Genomic DNA, 24,701 nt, shown 5'->3' on the forward strand with positions numbered 1-24,701 from the left:
TTTACTTCACAGGGATAACATGCTCTTGTTCCGTCAGCCAAAGATTCGTGGCGCAGTGGTTGGAGTACTTAGGAAATTCTCCTGAAGGTTGAAAGTTACATCCCCAGTGCGAAAAATACAATTACAAATTACTTAGGACCTCTATTCAGTCCAAATAATACGAATAACCAATCCTCATCTCCAAAGTTAATAAACGTAAACTTACCCTATTTATTATATTATATTTTATTTATTATACTAAGAACTCTTTCTCCGAAGAACTAACAGCTTTACTCTTAACCCTTTTCAAAACCTCATACTATTATTTTATTTGGCTCTTAGTAGGGCGTCAGACATAGCATGATCTTAGGGATTTTCTCAAATATAGAGAAACAGAAAGTTACAAATTGAACAGTAGATCATCTAGGATAGAATATAGTTATACCAGAATTTACCGCAAGATAAAAATACCAGGTTGAGAAACTGGCGCGGTCTATTCTTCTCTCGAGGGTAGATGTTACTCTCCTAAACCGTGGTAGGAACCCAATTTAGTGATGGCGTCACGATAAAAAAATACCCTTGATAGCCTTGGCGAAGCATCAAGTATTCAGCTACCGACAAGACTTGAATTACACAACAAACTCGTGTAGTTAGTTCAATGTCGGCTACGGCTGCGCTGGCTGGATACCAGAATGGCAGAAAATGTAACAGTTGCAAGGTCAGCCAGGGTTAAATCGATAAATTCGAAGTGAAAATTTGTTTCTGAGAACATATTAAAACGGATATGACGTCACATATTTACTAAAATGAGGACGGTCGATCAGTCGGTTCGTATGGAATCATGCACAGGCGTTAATGTATAACGATATAGGCTGGAAAGATAGAACTAATTCGTGACGTCAACTTCTCTATCTACCATTTTCTATCCATCTTTCTCTTCGATCAACCCTCTGTCTTCCCATTTACATTATTCAGACCGAAGATCACGTCAAATAAATTGCTCGCTTTCTCCATCACATTTATGTTGAGTTAGTGTGTTAAAAGTATGAGAGGCTTTAATTACAAAATGTTGCTGATCTTAGAAGATCAGGTGAAGCGTGTGCAAGAAGAGCGAATATCGACTGCATATAAACTTACGCATTTTTCATCTTTTGATTCCTGGCTTTCACCTTCTGTTTCAAAGCCAATGTTTGCATGTCCTTCCATTTCATCGGCAGAAGTTGGTTCATTCTCTAAAAAGACAACGAATAATTGTATAGAAATTCCGCCCCCTGGAAATGAGGGTAAGTTGAATCATTAGTGGAATAAAATTAAAGTACCTCTTTCTTAATAATTATACCTCGCCCCAAAATATTGATTTCATGCGGAATTATTGTATTGTTGGTTCCGGGTAAACGCCGGAAAGTAAAGTACATGATTATTACTATGATTGTTTAGAAGTCAAGATGTTTTGTCAGCTAAAGAATCTACCAGGAATGTTAACTTGATAGAATGGAATTTAGAAACAGGTTAAGAATTTCAGTTTAGATAAATAACTTGAAAATGGAATTTTTAGTTAAGCAGTTAGAAATGTTAGCTGACAAAAAATAATTAAATTACGTGAGAAAATATCGAGTGATGATATACGTGTATTGATGACGTAATTAGAAGGAAGATAATTTTTTATATACACGTAGAGTTTAGTCGGTTGGGAGTCAGAGTTGAAGCAAGACAGTCGAGTTAAACAGACGAGAGGGATCAGCTAGCGATGTGGGGGATTTTGCCTCTATGCTCCGGAATGTTTTCCCTATTGACCAGATGGAACAACTCACAGAACTGTGTTTTTCCCTTCATATTGTCCGTGTTTGCTATATGTCGTGTTAAATACGTGTTATACACGCATCAACTCGAGAACAATAGAAAAACTAGACGATCACAAGCAATATAGACTCTCACATACATGAACCCTTATATACACAAACTGTAGATGAACGCAACGAACATTAATAGACGTTATACCCGTTAAGACACATGTAAATATATACCCGCTATAGCAACCCCATTATATAACAGAGTGCGGTGTGATTATACACTCGTTATATAAAAAAAAAATGGAAACGGCACTAATTCTGTGCGTGTTTAACCGGCTTCCTCCAAAGGAGGAATTTCCATGGAAGTATGAAATTCACAATTGTTATAAAGAAGTGAGAAGAGAAGCGAAGTGAGGAAGCAGTCTTTGTCAACTCATTACTTCTGTACTTTCTCTACTCGTGTTATTCCTGCTTGAAATGTACTTGCACAGTCGATTTTTATTTTGTTGTTTTTGCATCATAATGTGTGCTCCTAGCCAGAGATTAGAGAGAGGGGACTGGAAGGTGGGTGGATAGAGCCACGCTTGTGCAATGTTGATTTTTCGGCTGACTTTTGCTTCTGTTTTCTTTTTCGTTTTCTCTGGGCTATATATGTGACCTGTTTTTTTTTGCAGCTGCCTCCCTCCGACAGAGGCGTGCGTCAAGTTGACCTCATCGTTCAGTGCGTTTAGTACCGGCTGTCATGCGTGGGTTTGCGTGTGTGCACCCCCACACGCAACATTCTGTCCCTTTAAGGCCGCGATATTTATAAACTGCAATACCAAATTGAACATCTCTTGAAAAAATAAATAAATAAATAAATAGTGGGTTAAATGATCAGTGAAATCTTAGTGACGGTCCTCTCTCTTCGCCATCATTCTTTCCATTCATCTACTGTTAGTTCTGAGCCGATCTTTAGCAAATTTCACACAGAGGTAATTTACATGTCCGGTAGTGTTCTTAGATATGTTCCGTACAGAAATTCACCTGATGAGTATCGAAAATCGAAAAAAATCAGATCATAAAAATAGTCTTTCTTCTTTTATAGATATAAAATAATTTTTACATGGGAATATTTTACGTTACACCGGTGTAACCATGACAGGTGTACCGTAAAATATTTCACTGTAAAAATTCTTCATTTTTATCTATAAGAAAGCCTTTTTGAAAGTGTTTTTAACATGTTTTATTAACTATTTGCTTTTATATATATATATATATATATATATATATATATATATATATATATATATATAATGCTCCCTCTCTTGGGTTGAGCATATTGGTAAGTGATATACAAATTACTATTAGCGTATGAAGTGATGCTCTTTGTGTAAACAAATTGAGCTTAAGTATTTTTACAATGTCGAACCATCGGTAATCCACTGCCGAATAGCGCAACGGTTAGAAGCTCCGACTGTCATATGGGCGGTCGGGTTTCGATCCTGGCTTGAGGTAATTCCTTGTCTAGCCGCGTTGATGACCTGTGAAACTGCATGCGGATAACTATATATATATATATATATATATATATATATATATATACTCATGAGCAAAAAGATGAGACAAGAGCGAAAAAAGAAGAAATCTATTTTGTTAATTTTAACTGAAAATTTCTATTTTGCAGATCATTATTATAGCATATAATAATAAGTGGAAAAATTGACCCTGTAAATGGTAAGACGGCATCTTGGCGAGTATATAAAAAAAACGAATTGCTGGGTTAAGGCAGTCCAAAATTACTTAGAAACAGATTTTTTATATTTTAAGAAAATGTGAAAACATCTCTTTCTGCAGTGAAGCGTATTGGTCAAACGTTCGAAGTGGAACGCTTAATTAAAAGGAAATCTGGATCTGGTCTCCCTAGATCATCCATTTTGAAGGACGACCACAGACTTAAATTAAGTGTTTTGAAGGATTGGAAGAAAACTTATGTTGACCATAGCAAGGAATTCAAAACACGGGCTGGAAATTCTCTTTCTAGATATACAATGTGTATAGACGATGGAAAAAATGGGCTATTCTTCTAAAAAGTGTGCAAGAAGTCATTTTTATCTAAGAAGAACATCAATGATAGAAAGAGATTTTTCTCGTGTTATGGAAAGAAAGATACAGACTGGTTCAGGAATGTTTTCTGATCAGATTAATCAAGATTTTGTCTTGTTAGTGATGCTCCCGAACGGTGCATTCGAAGAACTGGAGAAGGATTTACGCCAAATTGCATAAAAACGACAGTTAAACACGGGAATGGAGGGATAATGGTATAGGGAACTTTTACTGCAGCAGGAGTTGGGGAACTTATTAGATGTGAGAAGTCAATCAATGCAAGCGAATACATTCGAATATCAGAAACAGATACCAAGTATCCAGAAGCTGGGAATATCTCAGAACATTATTTTTCAACATAATAATGCTCCCGCACACACTGCTAATGTCACAAATATGGTTTCCTGATAATTCAATTGATTTGATGTTTTAACCAGGTCAAAGCTCCGAATTAAACCAAATTTGGTCCATAATATCTCGTGCATTAACTAGAAGAACTTTTCCGAACAATGACAAACTGTGGGAAGCTGTGCAAAGCGAATGGAATAGCATCTCCTCTTCTCGGTGTTTCACTTTGGTTGAGAGCATGTCTCAAAGGATTGATCTTTTAAAGAAATCAAAAGGGAATGCGATTCCATCCTAAGTATTTATTAAAGTAAATGCCTTGTTCTGTGATATTAGTCTTGTTTAACTTTCCTTGTTCAATTGTTATTTGTTCAATATAGCTTTTAGTGCATTTTTTTTTTTTTGCTTACGCGTATATATATATCAATTACATTAAATCTACTGGTGCCAACCTCCAGATATGCTGAAAGCCAACTCGATGGAAGTTTCAGACCTGATCAGCAGACTACCTCGGTGGGTGACACAACCGAATGCTGTTAACATTCGACCCATACCTTAAGTGAAAACTGTACTTCGTGCATACTACGTTTTAAAGAAACAGAGTTAAGTTATTTAACTACTTCTGGCCATTTGATGTTATTAAGCGATTGTGTTAAACTTGCGGAGGGTAGTGTCAACTCAGTAAAATAAACGTTGACATGACGAAGCGACGAATTGGTTTCTTCATTCCGTTTCTTCACCCCCATTTATAATCGTTAACCTATAAAATCATCTACTTCGAAAAAAATTTTCTAGTTTTAATTACCGCGCCAAATATTTAGCACGTAATAAAATGTACAAATAAAATTTACGCATGATGTTAATGATTTTCAGGTAAATTATTTGAGTAAAAAATCTCTCTCTCTCTTTCTCTCTCTTTATATCTATCTATCTATCTATCTATCTATCTATATATATATGTATATATATATATATATATATATATATATATATATATATATATATATATATATATATATTGTGTACAGAAAGTTGTTAGTTGAGACAGATCATTGGTACCGTCGATTTCAAGCCCGATAATAAGGCCCGTTTAAGGTATCCTTATCAAGCTCTCTTCAGCCAATATTCGTATCGTGTTACACATATTTTGGGTTGATCGTATGCACATTTTATTGACGAATACTGGCTGAAGAGAGCTTGATAAGGATACCTTAAACGGGCCTTATTATCGGGCTTGAAATCGACGGTACCAATGATCTGTCTCAACTAACAACTTTCTGTACACAATATATAAATACGCTCTTAAACTTTGGATTTTCCTTTTAATTGAGCACTCTGCTGGAATTCTTTTTCCCAAAAAAACTAATCATATATATATATATATATATATATATATATATATATATATATACATATAATTTAATATTTTATTGTACAAACAATATGTACGTATGTGCACGTGTAAATTGAGATGTGAATGGTAAGTTTAATATTTATGTAGAAGACAAAATGAGAGAAAAAACATTTAAAGGTTTTGTTTTGTAATTCACTATATATATATATATATATATATATATATATATATATATATAAGAAAAATAACACTGGTTTACAAAGTAATTTAGGCAAGCACAAAAATACCCGTTTTTACCTAATTTGGGGGTGCTGAATTCAAATTTGAAATCCGTTTTTTTTCTTCTCACCATCTTTAGTTTGTTTTTTTAGATATGCATAGTTTGCTTAGTGTGCGTATATGGTACATAAAAGCGTGTATGAATTCAGGGTTAATTTTAATATTGTGAGACTTCTGGCTTATTTTTTAGTAATTATGCACTAAATGAAAATGATAACATTACATTATATATATATATATATATATATATATATATATATAGAGAGAGAGAGAGAGAGAGAGAATAAAAAGGAACAAACCGTATTATGTGTTCATCAACGTTTTGTCTTTATTTCGAGACTTCCTCTGGATGAATGAGATTAAGAAACAAATATATATATATATATATATATATACCAGTACAAAATATTTGAAAATGTTTCACGTGCACAGTGTGACGCAGTTCTATTTCAGAGAAACGGAAAAATGACGTTGGAAATCCAAAAAGGAGGGGGAGGGCTGGCGCTGTTAAAGAGAAGGAAATTCTAGTGACGTCATATAGTCGTTAATGTAAATTTAAAACTATGAACGTAAGTTTATAATCTTATTGGGAAAAAGATATATCTGTTGAAATTCAAATATGAGTTTATAACAGAAATGAAATGAGTGTTTTTTATGTAATTTATTGATTGAGATTATGTGTTAATTATTACAGGGGATGTTTGAATGGTGTGAGAAAGTTAACCTGTGTCCACAGTTAAATAATGTTCTTTTAATAAGAGTTTACTTATTAATGGCGCTATGTTATAGAAACCTCCACGTTGTTTAATAGTGCTTGAAATTGCGATAAGCGCAGATTCAAGAAGTCTCCGGCGTGGTTTATTTGAAATAAATTTAACTACTTTTGCTTGTTTAAAGTCAAAGGTGTGGTTATGTTGCAATGAATGAGAGAATAATGCACTTAGAGAATTGCTATTTTTTATATCTCTTTTATGTTCATTGAGCCTTTTTTCCAATTTACGCTGAGTTTCACCAACGTATTTATGATGGCAATTATGGCAAGGAATAGTGTATATACCTCCATCGGAAACTGGTTTGTTATAGAGATGTTTCGTAGTTTTTAATATATGTCTTATGGTTAGTGATATGGTTTGTACGATAGGAATTTTTAGTTTGTTTAGTGTGTTATAGATTATTGTATTATTGGTGTGTGTAGATAAAAGAAGATGTCTGTTTATGAGAGAAAGGTCTGGTGTGTATGATTTTTTATTATTATTTATTCTGGAAAATATAGGTGTGGCTTTTCTCTTAGCATTCAATATGAAATATGTCGGATATTGCAAGGTTTTCAAAATGTTTGTAAGGTATTTGAAATCTTCATCCAGATATTCAGGACTGCAAATTCTGAAAGCGCGTAAGAAGAAACCAATTATCATCCCTGTTTTTATTTTATTATTATGGTGTGAATAGAAATGTATGTAATCGTTTTTGTGTGTAGTTTTGCGGTGAACTTTGAAGGATAGTTTATTATTGGATTTTATTATAAGTATGTCAAGAAAAGGTAATGAGTTATTGTTTTCTGTTTCATAGGTAAACTTTATGGAAGATTCGACTGAGTTTAATTTGTCTCTAATGATATTTATGCGCGTAATTTCCTTCTCTTTAACAGCGCCAGCCCTCCCCCTCCTCTTTGAATTTCCAACGTCATTTTTCCGTTTCTCTGAAATAGAGCTGCATCACACTGTGCACGAGAAACATTTTCAAATATTTTGTACTGGTATATTTTTTTTGTTTCTTAATCTCATTCATCCAGAGGAAGTCTCAAAATAAAGACGAAACGTTGATGAACACATAATACGGTTTGTTCCTTTTTATTTTCGCTATTTTGTCGAAATACTATTTCCATTATTTTCATCATATATATATATATATATATATATATATATATATATATATACATATATATATGTATATATATACATATATATATGCATATATATATATATATATATATATATATATATATATATGTCAAGACGGATTTTGATAGTTAAGGTCGCAGGTCTTAATCAACACTCTCTCAGTGCTCTGGAGGTCATTGGAAGATTTTGTCTCGTTCACAGGTGGCGCTGGAGGTTGGTATGCCTAAACTATCGTGTTACACATATTTTGGGTTGATCATATGCACATTTTATTGACTTGCATATGATTTAGTTTTGCGTTTTTTCTATTTTTAGATTCTTTAATGGCTTCAAGCACGTTAAAACGTCGAGAATCCCTCAACAAGGCTAATTCTGTCTGCTACATGTATGGGGACTTCACAACAGTTACACATCGTCGAACCATCACTTCTCTCTTCAGAACCGTCTACTTTCACTATTTGGACTGTGAAATTGATGATCAGGACAAGTCCTGGGCTCCACACATCTGTTGTAAACCCTATTATTATGGACTAACTGCATGGTTTAATGGCAAGAAAGCGGATTTCAGCTTTGCAGTCCCAATGGTTTGAAGAGAGCAGTGAAACCACGCAGATGATTTTTATTTTTGTTTAACTAATATAACTAGTTTCAATGCATCTTCTAGAAAAAAGATCAAATATCCCAACATTTGATCTGCTATGAGGCCTGTTCCCCATTCAAATGATATTTCTGTACCCACACCTCCAGTAAATGAAGATCTTCTTTCCTCATCAGATAAAGAAATGCTTTCAAGGGAGGATTCTGCCGAGTCAATATCTTTGGAAGATATTGAGTCTACATATTCAGGAACAAGTGGCAACAAGCCTCAATGGATCATGCAAGAAGACCTGAATGATCTTGCTCGTGATTTGTATCTGTCAAAAGAGTCTTAAACAGTGGAACCTAGTCCGGGAAGATGTAAAAATCACCAGTTTCAGGAATTGGAACAAAGACCTTGCTTCCTCTTTCGACATAGCAAAGAGGTTGTGCTAGTGCACAAACATACCTGGCTTGTTTACGTCCCTTGGTTTTCCACATAATCCTTCAGATTAGCATCTTTTCATAGACTCTTCCAAGTGAAGCCTCAGGGGTCTTCTTCTTCTGCACAATAGGAATAAATATCCCAGCATTCCCATTGCTCACTCTGTCCTATGGAGCTATTAAGTACAGCAAGTACCAATGGAGTCTGTGTAGGATCATCATCATCATCATCATCATCATCATCATCATCATCATCATCGTCGTCGTCGTCGTCGTCGTCGTCGTCGACATCGTCGTCACTATTATATGATACATACTCAAAGTCATTAGGCTACTTATGGATATGCAAGCAGGCCTCACAATGTACTGTTGTTTTCTCTGTCTCTGGGATCGTCAAGCTGTATCCCAGCATTACAAGCAGAAAGACTAGGAGTCTAGAAGCACTTTTGTTCCTGGCGAACACAGCCTCAATGAGAATCCTCTGGTGGACATGATAAGGTGCTTCTTCCTCCTCTTCATATCAAGCTTTGGATATTAAAGCGTTTGACAAAAATGGTGCTGCCTTCCAACACTTGTCTACTCTATTACCACGTCTTTGTGCTGCTAAGCTCAAAGGGGACATCTTTGTCGACCTCAGATCCGAGAAGTGCTGATTTTGAGTAGCTTCTTAACTTAAAGGAAAGGAAAAGAGAGCATGGGAAGCATTCAAGTGTACCAGATTACCAAGCCTGTGTTTAAAAGTTGCTAAAGTCTTATGAGGATATGCAGTGCCGAATGTCACTCAAGATTCATTTTCTCCATTCCTACTTCAATTACTTGCCGCCAAACCTTGGAGCAGTGAGTGATGAGCATGGAGAAAGATTCCACCAAGACATTACAAAGATGGAGAGCAACTATCAAGGCAAATGGAACCCCAGCATAATGGGAGACTTCTGCTGGATACGTTTGCGTGACATTCCGGTGACAAAATATACCAGATCTTCTAAGAAAACACACTTTTGACTGTCTGTGGTTCTTTGAATTGTGTAATTGTGTCATGCAAGTATATTGATTCAATTAGTGATCTTTATCTATCCTGATTTATCTGTTATAAACTGCTGCAGCTCTTGAAATATTCACATATATTCTCTGTTTATACTAAAATGAGACGACTTAAAAGCTAGAAAACTAGATGTGATAGAGCAAAAGTATTTATAAATTTGAATTCAGCACACCAAATTAACAAAAAAACAACTATCCTCATTCTTGCCTCAGACCAAAAATTTATTTTTATAAACGAGTGTAATTAAGTCCTCATAAATTTTCGCTTACAAGATTGTCTTTCCCTCTATAAGGTGGTTATTTCATTTTGAGGCAATCATTTGCCTTATTTAGCAACAACCACATCATCGCTTTTTCTACAGACTTCAATATCATTTGAATCGCCCGTCTTCTTTTTCCCCGGTTATCACTAATCTAGTTAACGCTCGTATCATAGATTGGTCTGCATCCGATTTAGACCGGGAAGCAATGAGTGCTGCATTCTTTGATCCTACATTCTTCTAGGAGTTCTTGGTACTTTCCAAGCTTTCTCTAAAAGGCTCCCTGCATGTTCTTCTCCCACGGAACCATTAACTTCAGCAACATGATTTGCTTTGTGGTTTCAGAATAAACAATTATATCTGGACGAAGTTTGGAGCTCGTAAAGTGTGCAAAGAATTTCAATTATTTCCCCAGATCGACTCGTATTTGCTAATTCGCTAAGGGCAATAATAAAGAGTGTGGTTCTGAGGCTTCGTGCTTGATTTAACAGAATTAATAACTCTCTTCTCCAGAATATATTTATTGCCTTGTATTGCTTCAGCAATAACAAGTGACACCGCAACTAGAACCTTATCATGACGCCAACGATATATCCATCGATACCGTTTTGCACTCGCTTAAAATATGTTGCAGGGAACTTTTTCGGACATGTGGGAGCATTTTGGAGAAACAGTTTTTGTTCTATAAGTGGAGGTTCGTGGAACTTGACAGCATGTCATAGATCGTTTGGACCAAGAATTTAGTGCGACTGAAGTTGGTTTTCCAGAGATGCACCCACGTCATCTTGCATCGATCTTTGTGGTGCCATTTCACCCATGCACTTTGTTGACTATAACGAGCTTGACTAAGTTGGTTTATCCTCTTTATTTAAATTAGGTGATATACTAAACGAATCTTATTTGCATCTTAATGTTGCATTAATTTCAAATAATGATTTCCTACAAATACTGATCGTGTAAATATAGTTCTTATAACTGTTGTGAAACCTTGGATACAGTATTTGTATACCTTCGTGTTGATTCGTGTATGTATATATATATATATATATATATATATATATATATATATATATATATATATATATTCTGAAAACATTTCAGGAATTGATTTGAAAAACATAAAAAAAACATGTATAGATAATTAAATATTTTTAAAAGATAAATTCTATTCTTTTGAACCATCCTGTGGCGATGGAAAAGTTGTGACGCGTGTAGGTTGGAAGCATATAATAACTGAACTGCCATCATTGTATGTATGTATGTATGTATGTATGTATGTGTGTTTATATGTGCATATGTATATGCATGTGTGTATACGTGTATGTATACTTATATATGTATATATGTATGTGTATATACATTATGTGTATGTATATATATATGTATAAGTAAATGCACGTATATGTATGTATATATATATATTTGTGTACGCATATGTGTACGTATATATGCATATGTATATGTCTTCGTGTGCATATGTATGTGTATATATGTGTATATATGCATATATATGTATGCATGTATGTATGTATGTATGTATATATATGTACGTATACGTATGTGTATGTGTGTATGTATGTGTATATATGTATGTGTATATATGTGTATGTATGTATACATATGTGTGTATTATGTATTTTGTGTGTATGCATATGTATGTATTTGTATGCATGTGCATATGTGTATATCTATGTAGGTATATATTGTGTATGTATATGTGTGTATGTATATATATGCGTGTGTATGTATGTGGTGGTGTATGTATGTGTATATGTGTATGTATGTGTATATATATATATATATGTATGTATATCAATAACCGTCTTCACTGTTATGTCTGCTTGAGGGTATGCAAGTCGCTGGAAGGATTTAAGTAATCTTCGGGCTTATGGATTTCAGTGACTGAGGGTGTGGCACTCGTCTGACAAAACGTTGCAATCATAATGTAGCTATGTGTGTATGTATGTACGTATGTTTTTATGTCTGCCTAAAACTTTCGTTTTTAATCTTGACCCTTTGGACGACAAATATCGAAAAATTGGCTAAAAACCTTAATTGCTTAATCCTCAATTGGACACTTTTACAGGGATGGGGTCGCATTTTTCGCCGATATTTTCGAAAGTCATCCTCTCTTTTCGATTGACTAGCCTTAATTTAAATTTTCTTCCCTTCCGGTTAGGCGATGGATGAAACAGTAAAGACGTCACGTTTTTTTTCCACGTTTTCAAGTCAATTATATTTGATCAATGTGAGCGAAACCCTTTTTATCAGACAATTGCTACTTATTTGGACCCTACCAGAGTGCTCTCTTGGGGGAGCTGGTTTCCTCTCCTCATTAAAAAACGACTTTGTGCCTAATTTGTTCTCGTAGGGAAGCAAATAAATACAACGAAACCTCTCGGCCTTCGCTGGGTAGCATCTGTTCTGTAATTCGTCCTTGGTCAGTGTAGAGGAGACCCTTCATACTGAGACAATTACTATTTATTTGGATACTGCCAGAGTGCCTCCCTTTTTTGGGAGCTGGTTTTCTCCCACATTAAAAACGACCTTCCTGGGAGGTTTAAAAGCAACACCATTTCTGCAAGTCATCGTAGAGGTAATACGTCAGGTTTTCTTTAACTTTCCTTACCGTCTTCACGTCACGGGTTTGAGCCTGCCTGCCTACTACAACTTTTTTTTGCCCACTCGGGAAACGCCAGGCACTCTGGCAAGTCTATAATATTAATCTCACCTATCTGTTTAAAAGTATGTATGTATGTATGTATGTATGTATGTATGTATGTATGTAGGTCTGCCTAAAACTTTCAACAGAGGCGATAGATTTTAACCAGGTCGGTATCATTTTGAAGCTCAACTCTTCGGACGAAAAATATCGAAAAATTAGCCAAAAACATTAATTGCTTCACCCTACACTGGGTACTTTTCTACAGGGAGTTGTCGCTTTTTTCGTCAATATTTTCGAAAGTCATCCCCGCTTTTCGATTGTCTATCCTTAATTTAAACGTATGTCACTTCCGGGTTAGCGATGGCGTTTTGAAGCCGACCCTTCGGATGACAAATATCGAAATATTAGCTAAAAACATTAATTCCTTTACCCTCAACTCGGCAGTTTTCTACAAGGAGGATCTTTTTTTTTTGTTTTTGTTTTTTTGCGTCGCCATTTTTGCAAGTCATCGTATCAATTAGTATGACTTTACTAATTTCAACGTTCCGAACTTTCGATCGCATCATGGAGTAGGGGTAAAACATCAGGTTTTCTTTCACTTTCTTTTCTGCCTTCGCGTCAAGGGTTCGAGCCAGCTTGCCTGCTTACTTCCACTTTTTGTTTTTCGTTCAACACACACCTCCAAACGCTCAGGCACCAAGGCTAATCTATAATATAAATCTCACCTGTCTGTTTAAATGTATGCATGTATGTTTGTATGCATTTCACTAGATTGGTAGTGTTTTGAAGCTCGACCCTTCGGACGACAAATATCAAAACATTGACTAAAAACATTAATTCCTTCACTCTCAATTGAGCACTTTTCTACAAGGAGGAGTCGGTTTTTTCGCCGATATTTTCGAAAGTCATCCCCTTTTCGATTGACTAGCCTTAATTGAAACCTACTTCACTTCTAGTTTGGCGATGGACGCTACGGTAAAGACGGCACTTTTGGGGGGTCACGTTCTTTTCCTCCTTTACGGTACGGGTTCGAGCTTGCCTGCATACAGCCATTTTTTTTTGCTCCACACACACCCCAAACACCCGGGCTAATTACAATTAAACGACAGTCACTCAGATATAAGCGTGATATACGAAGTAAATAACACACACTATCCTGTTAATATATAGATTATTTTTCTTATTAATGTTATTATTAATAATAGTAATATTATTATTATTGAGTCGTTACACGCATATACCTCACTAAACATCTTCTGAAGTGTCACAAATCTAATATTATTATGAGATTATATTACAAAATTAGAAAAGAAATTGAGTTTTATAACGAATACTTACGTGAAATATTTGGACTTTGTTTTATGACTGGCTTGAGTGGCCGACACAATGCACCATAGACGGTCAAGTGTAATAATATGCCACCGAGTATTATAAAAGTACCTCTCATGCCATAAAAAGATATGACTTTAGTTGATAAGTAGCTCATCATAAAACCACCAAATCCTTTACCACTAGTTGCTATTCCGAGAGCAAGGACACGTTTTTTCAAGAAATATTGCCCGAGGGTAACATTTACAGAAAAATAGTTCACCGCCAAAGAAAAACCTTGAAAAAGAAAAAAAAAAGAATTTAAATAAAACAGCGACTGGAAATAAAGTCATCTGTCAAAATAGGTTAGCGTCTAACCGTATATGTTTTTCTAAACGTAAGTATGAACGAGTTCTCACACCTAAAACCTGTGTCATATAAAGAAACCTTTAAAGGTCGTGTAATCTGACTGAATTTGAATGTGCACATCACACAGAATTTAGCCCTCAAGATTTCTTTCTTTGAGTCTACGTTAATGTACTTATTGAGAGACAGAAGCATCAGGGGCTTCGACGAAACCAACAAAACAGAAGTCAAAACCATTTGTCGGTCAACTTGTAATGATTTCATAAACAAATTTGCGCTGCGTTTCAAGCAGTTAAAAATCTAAAGGGAGATAATCTCGAACTTATTATTTAGAATAAAAAATGTTCAAAGATTCGCATATTTTGATGTGATGTCTTACACACAAAAAACTAGTATTCACCAAAATTTCAATTAATCCTTGCAAAATATAAAGGAATAAGACCCATCAAAATTATAACCCGCTTTTGTTCACCCTGCATGTATATATAAAATGATGTTCTGATGTACTAATTATTAATGGTTTCCATTTTGTATTTAATATTGTACTGGGCCTGATAAAAGGTCATTATCGCATATCATACGTGGTGCTTTAAGGTTCTTTGCCTTCGGTCCAGGATCAATTCTAATGCTGCACTTTATTTTTTTTTTTTCACTACATTTTTGGTATCGGTTAGTGGAGAAGAAATCCTTCATCGCTAATAGATTTGGCGATAGAAGCAACAGCAAAGACGTCACTTTTCTTTCACATTCTTTTCCTCCTTCGCAGTACGGGATCGAGCCTGCCTGCCTATTACCACTTTTTTTTTTTTGCTTAACACACACCTCCAAAAACTCGGGCAACGATTGGCACCCAGGCTAGGCCATAATATAAATTTCACCTGTCTGTTTAAATATATGTATGTATGTATGTCTGCCTAAAAATTTTATCAGCGGCATCAGACCTGGTCGGAACTAGTGCTGTCTGAAAAGGAGATATCTTGGTCGAATGATATGTGAAAATTGAAATAAACGGTCAATTATTTCTTATGGAAACTGTCCTTCCTTCATGACGATTAAGCCAAACACGCATTCGCAAAACACGTTATGTCTTGAATAAGTTTTAATACAAAAGAACTACGTAACATCTCTCATGGGATCATAGACTAGTGGTTATAGTAGCCGCGTAGTTATGCTAGGATTGCACGTCCGAGCCGAGATATTGGATATTGTTTTTCGATTTTTAAAGTTTTAATAGTGAAACAGGGTTATTTTTCCATCACGTTCGCTGGGGTTTTTTTTCGGATTTTTTAAAGAAGTTTTAAACAGTGTTTTTTATGCCATTTCTTTTTCATTCACTCGTTCTTTATTTTGCATCACGTTCGCTGTTTGTGTGTCTATTTCCGATTTAAAAAAAGAACATTTAAACAGGGTTATGACGTTTGCTTATTCTTTATTTTTAATTTTGTTTTGATGTAACCCCTACACTTCACCATCCCCGGGCAACGCCGGGTACCCCCGCTAATATTCAATATAGTGCATACATATATTAATTCTATTCAATATAGTACATAATTATTCTAATCATATTTAATATTTCCGATGCCTCCGTTCAGTCTTGAAAAACAAAGGATACTCCTTGTAGGGACAGTGTCGCCTTTAATTGTTAGGCAAGGGTTGTGCAATCTCCAACCACACCTCTCCTTAATCGGCACTGTTTGAGTCCAGTGGCAAGGAAAAGTCCAAAACAATGGCAACAATGTCGAGATAAACGGAGAGAACTTACAGCACCTGGAAGTTTCAAATGGTCACCCGTTTAGTACTGACCAGGTTCAACGTTGCTTAACTTCGGTGATCCAGCAGGAACTGGTGTGTCAACGTGATTATGCCGTACATATTAAATATAGTACATACATATTCAATAAAGTACATACATATACTAACAATGATCAATATAGTTCATACATATGCTAATCATGTTCAATATATTACATACATAATCAATGTAGTACATACATATATTACAATGGAAAAATGCGAGCATAAAAAGTAATATGGTTACGCTTAAACATGAAAAAGTAAAGGACTAGTTGTTAAAACTGGAAAAGAAAAAGACAAGATATTCTGGTAAAATATTAATAAATTTATAATTTCAAATATCGCAGCATTAAGAATTTATTATATAATACTATGAATTGAATTTTAAAAAAAATCTTAATGCTGTAATATTTGAAGTTATGAATTTATTATATTTTTTACCGGAATATCTTGTCCTTTTCTTTTGCACTTTTACCAAATAGTCCTTCACTTTTCCATGTTTAAGCTTAACCATATTACTTTCATGCCCCCATTTTTCTATTATAATCCATGATTTTCCAGGCTTCCAATAAATTCACTTGTTCTTTGTTTAATTTCAGTCTTATTTTTGTGTACCCATAAACACATATGAATTAACAAAGTACGGAACTCGTCTGTTTTCAATAGAATCCCCTCTAATAATCTCCCTTTCATGCTAACATTCTCTCTGTTTTACTTGTTACTTCTCTTTTCGAATTAGTAGAAACAGTAGTCGCTGAAGCGAAGTGGTTGCTATGGAAAACAGTAATAAAAAGGCGTCGCTTATCTCCTTACATATTTTTGAACCCCAGGAAATTAATAATAATTTTGTTTTAGTGAACAAAAATTGAAAACAAAATTTTCACAACTTTTTCATAAAAAGGTAACCTATAAACTGCAATAATTATTTAAATTTGCTTTAAAATGAGTGAACGGTAAAGCTTTAAAGCAGTTATTAATAAGTAAAACTGCCATCTATCCAAACAGTGTTTAAAGGATTAATCATATTCAAAATATTTCATAAATAAAATAATTATATTCAATATATTACATTCATATATTAATAATATTCAATAGAGTTCATTAATATACTAATACTATTCAATATAGTTCATTAATATACTAATCATATTCAATATAGTTGATTCATATCCTAATCATATTCAATATAGTACATTCATATAAGAATCATATACAATACAGTTGATAATTATACTAATAATATTCAATATAGTACATTCATTTACAAATCATATCAACATAGTATATTCATATGCTGTTCATATTCAATATAGATTAAACATATACGAATCATATTAAATATTTATATATTAATCATGTTCAATATAGTTCATTAATCTACTAATCATAATAAACATAGTACATTCATATACTAATAATATTCAACATAGTACATATACATACTAATCATATTAATATAGTACATAACCCTTATCCCTGAGTGGCTTCCGGGCCTTGATAAGTGGTGACCACCTTGTAAAAAACATACAACTAATAATCATATTCAATATAGTTCATTAATATACTAATCATAATAAACATAGAACATTAATATACGAATCATATTCAATATTTTTCATTAATATACTAATCATATTCATTATAGTAAATTAATGTACAAATCATATTCAATATAGTACATTAATATACTAATAAAATTTAATATAGGACATTCATATGCTACACCTATTAAATACAGTTCATTAATATACTAACCACATTCAATATAGTTCATTAATATACTAACCATATTCAATGCAGTTCATTAATATACCAATCATATTCAATATAGTTCATTAATATACGAATCATGTTCAATATATTACATGCATGTACTAATCATATTACATACAGTTCATTAACATACTAATCATATTCAATATAGTTCAATTATTATACTAGTCATATTAAATATAGTACATTCATACACTAATCATATTCAATATAGTACATTCATATACTAGTAATATTCAATATAGATTATACATATACTAATCATAGTCAATATAGTTCATTAATATACTCATCATGTTCATTATAGTTCATTTATATCCTAATCATATTCAATAGAGTACATTCATATAATAATCATATACAGTATAGTTCATTAATATACTAATCATATTCAATAGCGAGCATTGATGTACTAATCATATTCTATATAGTTTATTCATACCCTAACCACGTTCAATATAGTACATCTATATAATAATCACAGTCAATATAGTTCCTTTATATACTAATTGTTATACCGGCCTTCCTTGAACAGAGGAATTTACACCGATTAGCACTATAAACAGCGCTAGTAATTCCAACATCGCTGAGAGAGATGCGACTGCACTTCAACTGCTAGCGTAGTGCCCAGCAGACATACACATTTTATTTCAACAGATGAATTCAAAATGATATAATTTTAATATGATAAAAAAGAGCACAGAAAGAGAAGAAAGGGAGAGATAGATAAAGAGGGGAAGAGAACGAGGTTGAAATCTAAGTAAAAGAAAAGAGAAGAATGAGAAAAGAAAAAGTAGAAAATGAAAAAAATAGACCAAAAATTGACAGAGTAGTTCGGTAGAGACCGTTCTGCAGACACAGAGATAAGATCACTATGACATATTGTTATACTGGCCTTCCTTGAACAGAGGAATTTACGCCGATTAGCACTATAAAGAGCGCTAGTAATTCCAACACCGGTGAGAGAGATGCGAGTGGACTTCAACTGCTAGCGGAGTGCCCAGCAGATATACACGCTTTCCTATCTTTCTACATTATTGTTAATACACTTGTTCCTTAACCGAACCCCGACTTGATTGTTCTTATTTTCACTGTTGTTCCACGACACAACAGATTGGCGACAAGAAATCGAAACGACCGTCACTGCAGAGAATCACTAAAAGTGATTGGAATAAAGATTCGTAAAATCTTTACGGCAGAACACCTTCGTCATTTAAACAGATATTTGGATACGCAAGAATTAACAGCGAATTAATTACTACAATAGTAATTTGGCGACGGGGAAAAAAAACTTGCTACCAAAATCTACAGCGAAAAACGCGAATGTTGTCAATTATTTAATAATTGAACACCAAGTGTTTTAGAAAAAGAAAAAGGGTACATTATTCTTCACCAGAAACAATTTTTCCTACGGTAAGAATTTTCTTCTGCAAAGTTAAATGTCCAAAACCAACTAAGCAAATATATTTTTATTTCCTGATTTAATGATAGCGTTTTCTCATCATAAGTGTTTATTATATCTATGCTATCCTTAAGATTAACTTGCTAGACTCAACCATGTTATTTCCTTTTCAGACCCCCCTCCATTCCTGTTATTTCATATTATGTTGAATTTACTTATAACGGCACTAGTTGAATTTCAAAAGACCCCCTCCATCGCTGTTCTTTTTATCGCAATTTCTTAAAACGTCACTAGTAAAAATTCAGAAAGCGATCACGCTTTTGTTTTAACGGTTAATTTAAAAAAGAATTAAAAGTCTTTCGGAACGCTGATGTTATTAAAGCTAAAATTCTCTTAAGTCAGTTTGCCCTCTGGAGACGAAGCATGTTCGAGATAAGTGGTATCTATTTTAATTTTTATGTTTAATTTCAAATATTAATAACTGCATTTTACTCAGTACTTAATTTATATTTTTATTTCCTGCTTGTTTTATTTAATGATTGCGTGTTCTCGTCATAAATGTTTATTATATCTACCAAGTTGATTGCATAAACAGATTAGAAAATTCTATTCATTGCTTTCCCTTTTAAATAACACGCCAGTTGGACTTTTATTAAGTACAATACTTAATCATTTTTTTAATGGAGAATAGAGAACGCTTTGTGAATGCGTTATCGGCAGCTCCCGTTACTCTCGGTTCTCTTTATTTGTCTCTCAGTCCTCATTTTTTTAATGAGTGATGTTCTGACAAAAGGGAAGAAAAAGTTGTATTCTAGGTTGGCAGTATTTTGCGTGAACAGTCGATAGAGATGGCGGAAATTTTCTGTTTCTGTGTCTATCCTTGTAGCCATGTCAGTAATAAGGGTGCTGGAAGTAAACGTTTTATCTGAGCTGACGTTATCCGCCTGATAGTCAGTGACCCGAACCTTGGATTAACCACTAATGAGGCTGTCCTATCAGCAGGTGCAAAGTACTGGGGCTGCTGTATTGCCATTTGGTGAATGGATTCTGGACCATACAGTAGATTCTGGTGGGGCCTCACGATGCCATATTAATGGGTAATTGTTACGGCTTTACCTTATCATGTTCTACAAAAAAAATTCTTCGTTTCTTTTTCTCTCTTAGTTTCCTCTCTCTGTCCTGCTCTAAGCAAGTCTGACGACCTAGTCCACAAACTCCAAAATTCCATCATGACAAGTTTCAAGGAAAATACACGATTAAATCCGGATCTCTAACTTCCAACGTAGACTCCCACTACCATGTCTCCTTCTCCAACACCAGGGGTCTACGTTCTAACCTTCCACAGGTTGAAGCCCAATTACAGGAGACTAAACTAAACCTTTTATTTTAAAGCGAAACTGGCATTGGACAGACTATTTCCCTAAATGAGTTCATAATTAAGAGATACTCTAACTTAACTTTCAAATCTGACCCCAAGATTGTCATGGGCATGGAATATGTGCCTATATTAAAGATGGCTTTCCATGTGGTAGGGACACCTCCGGAGAAGATCCTAACTTACCCTATATGTGCTTCCGGGTTGCACTAGCTCACATTACTGCATACTTCAATGTTCACAATGTCGAATGGTTGACCCACTCAAACAAGACCGATGATGAGGGGAGGTTCTGTCATGATTTCTCCATTGCTTATGACCTCACTCAGATTGTTCACGAACCCACCCGTGTGCCCGACAATGACGGACAGTATGCGAGTCTACTAGATCTCTTTCTCACAACTTGCCCTGAACTATGTTCAGTTTCCGTTCTGTCTCCTCTTGGATCTTCTGACTACTCAGTTGTATCAATTAAGATAAAAAATGAAAAGTAATAAGTCCTCAGACGCACCTCTCCATCGTACAGTATATCGATACAATATGGATGACTAGGATAGCTTCCGTACATTTATATCGGATCTACATCTGCGTTCCATGTTTAAAAAAGATGTGTCCTCTATAGTATCAGACCTGACGGAATAGTTAATTGTAGGTATAGACCGTTTCATACCCTCAAAAAAGTTCCAGCAAAAACCTAACAGCCAGCCATGGTTTTCTTCAGAATATGCTGCTGCCATCGCGCACAGAAATCACTTTTTCCATTGCTTCCAACGTAATAGATGTATGGAAACTAAAGCCGCTTTCAGGACTGTCCCAGCAACCATTGTTTGTAAGAAAGTAATAAAGAACGCAAGAAAGTTATATGTTCAGTCCGTCAAGTCCAAAGTAGCTGACCAGCGGCTTGGTTCCCGCCAGTTTTGGCAAATAGCAAACAGAATCCTGAACAGAAGCGTGTGCTCTATTCCAACTATCATTAATGGACTTGAGTTAATCTCGTCAGCATCAGACAAATCCAAATTTTTCGCCAAGAACTTTGCAGCTAATTCTACCCTTTGCGACCAAGGCCGCCAACCCCCCAATATTTCCTCCTGTATAAGAAAACACGCTATGTGATATACAAATATCTGTAGTTATGTTGCCAAGCTAATCAAAAACCTTGATTCCAGTAAAGCAACCGGACCTGACGGTATTCCAATTATAGTACTCAAAACATTTCAACTACAACTAGCGCCCATACTTACAAAACTGTTTAAACGTTGTCTTAAGGAGAATTGCTTCCCATTACCCTGGAAAATCTCATCAGTATGCCCTGTATTTAAGAATTCAGAGGATCGTTCATCCCCCTCTCAGTATAGACCAATAATCTCCTGTGGGTCATGAGTAAGTTGCTGGAATATATTTTAAATAGAGAAGTAATCAACCATGTCAGCAAAAATAACCTTAGTGACACACAATATGGTTTCCGTTCTGCTATATCTACAGCAGCTGTGCTTACAGTTATATCTCATAGGATTAGCGAATCTCTCGACAGAGGCAACCTTTCTAGGGCAATTTCTCTTGACATATCAAAGGTCTTTGATAGGGTATGGCATAAAGGTTTACTTCACAAGATCTCCAGCTATGGTATAGCTGGAAATTTCTTCTCAATTATTAAATCATTTCTCTCTGATATGTTCCTAAGAGTAGAAGTTGATGGGCAAAAATCAGAAGCTCACAGTATAAATGCTGGAGTCCCTCAGGGGTCCATTCTGGGCCCAACTCTCTTCCTGATCTACATTAATGATCTTCCAAATCACATCCTTACATCATTCTTAGGCATTTTTGCTGATGACACTAACATCTATGGTAGCACATCTAAGACAGTAAACGACCAAGTTCTCTCCGATTCTCTCTCCTCTGATCTTGATCACGTTGTACAATGGGGAAAGGAGTGGCTGGTTACTTTTAATGCATCTAAAACTAAGCTTATGTCCTTACATCATCAACGCTCTGATCCCCATCTGGCATCAATTAAAATGAATGGCTCTCGTCTTGGGGAGACCTCAAGTTTTGACAAGCTTCTGGGCTTGACCTTTACTCCTGATCTTAAATGGAATAGGTACATCAAATCTGTTGCCAAGGGCGCTAGAAAAATGGTGGGATCCTTCTATCGATCCAGTAGATATCTCACTGCTGATGCTATTCTCTATCTATATAAGAGCCAGGTACGTTCAAGGATGGAACACTGTATCTGGGCAGGAGCTGCTAGGATGGACTTGTCCTGCCTTGATAGGGTTAAAAATAGACTTCGTGGCCTGGTGGGAGATATCCTTTTCTCTTCGCTGCAATCTCTATCTCACAGAAGAGATGTTGCGACTTTGTCTCTGGTTTATCGCTATTTTCATGGAAAGTGTTCGACTAAGCTTCAATCTATGGTCCCCCCTCGTCAAACTGTCACAAGAAACACTCGTCTAGCTGAAAACATTGTCAATAATTCCCCCACTCTTTATTTGGGTCTAAACCTAAACGTAGATTCCATGATCAACACTTCTTTCTTACAACTGCACGCCTGTGGAATTGTCTTCCGTTTTCCTGCTTTCCAGCTGTCTATAACATGGTTGTCTTCAAGTCCAACGTGAACAAATTTCTGATGAGCCGTTCCACTTTAGTTAACAAATTTACCGACGAACTTCCATTACTATCGATTACTATATTGTCCTTTTGACTACTGTACATACACTCTTTAACCCTTATCCTTGAGTGACCTCTCGGCCTTGATAAGTAGCACCGCCTATGTAAAAAAAAGGCTTATTGTTATTTCGATAACATCTGGGATTTGAAAAAAATACGTTTGACTTGGTCAAGAGAAAAAGAGACAATCCGTGAAAAATAATTATTCGCGTACGTCATTTGTGCTTAGCAAACACGTAAAGAATCAAGTCATTTTTGCAAAAGGCAAAGAGGTTTAAAAAAAACACTAAAAGTTTCCCATACTAATTCGTCGGATTTTTTAAGCGACGGATGTTATTTTCACTGCGTAAAAACGCGTGCAAATAAAAAAAATGTAATTTCACTGGATTGTTTCTAGTAAGACTAGAAATATAACGTTCAACAAATTTTAAGTTACAAAAGGACTGCTAAACTGTTGTTCTTCAAACAAAAGAATTGGGAAAAAAACTTGGTTGATTTTTTTTACTAAAGAATATTTCTTTGATACAAGCGTAAATTGTAAATTGAATTCGTATGATGGATGCGAATTGCCAGCCGAAAAGAATTACTCACAAATTGAAAAAGAGGCGTTAATAATTATATTCGCGATAAAGAAATTTCATCGTTTCCTGCACGGTAGGCAATTTCTGTAACAAACAGACCACAAACCATTATTAATGATTTTCGGATCGAAAAAGGAACTAGCACAACATACGGCGAATAGACTCCAAAGATGGGGTACCATACTTCTGAATTACAATTTTCAAATGAAGTATGTACCATCTAAAATTTGGTCATGGATACGGGTTATCGAGGTTAATACCTAAGCAGACAGAACCATTGGAGGATATGGTAATAGCAGCCATTCAAGCGGAAGTTGAAGTAAAAAGTACGTTATGTGACACAATAAGAGAAATTCCAGTAACGCTTGATGAGATAAAGAGTAAGGCAGAGGTGGACGAATTTATTATACGCACGAAAGAAAGGATCAACAATAACGAACTGGATGAAGAAATTTATTCAATTTGCGATAATGTCCTGTAATATAGCGACAGGGTTGTAATTCCTGCGACATTACAGTAAAGAATGCTCAAGGAATTCAAAGTAGGACATCCAGGTATATCAAGAATGAAAGCCTTATGCGCTCTTTCGTTTATTGGCCAAACATGGATAAGAATATAGAAGGAAAAATCAGGGAGTGTAGAGGATGCGCATTAGCTATGAAAACCCCTTCGACTCAATTTAGATCGTGGGCAAAACCGGACCGGCCTTGGTA

At 35.0% G+C, this 24,701-nt stretch overlaps 1 protein-coding gene across 2 annotated transcripts in view; it reads right to left on the reverse strand.

Moving 5' to 3' along the window:
• The window catches only part of LOC145278339 (monocarboxylate transporter 9-like), an 81,055-nt gene that overhangs the window by 23,028 nt on the left and 33,326 nt on the right, over positions 1–24,701 (reverse strand). For both annotated transcript variants that reach the window (XM_080130633.1, XM_080130632.1), the window contains exons 4-5: positions 14,058–14,324; positions 1,117–1,211 (exon numbers count right to left, since the gene is read on the reverse strand). In XM_080130633.1, the coding sequence (XP_079986759.1) occupies positions 1,117–1,211; positions 14,058–14,324 (362 nt within the window). The remainder of the gene's footprint in view (positions 1–1,116; positions 1,212–14,057; positions 14,325–24,701) is intronic.

This window comes from Euprymna scolopes, chromosome 6 (genome assembly GCF_053919585.1).
Source record: "Euprymna scolopes isolate OS-2025 chromosome 6, ASM5391958v1, whole genome shotgun sequence".
Taxonomy (NCBI): domain Eukaryota; kingdom Metazoa; phylum Mollusca; class Cephalopoda; order Sepiida; family Sepiolidae; genus Euprymna; species Euprymna scolopes.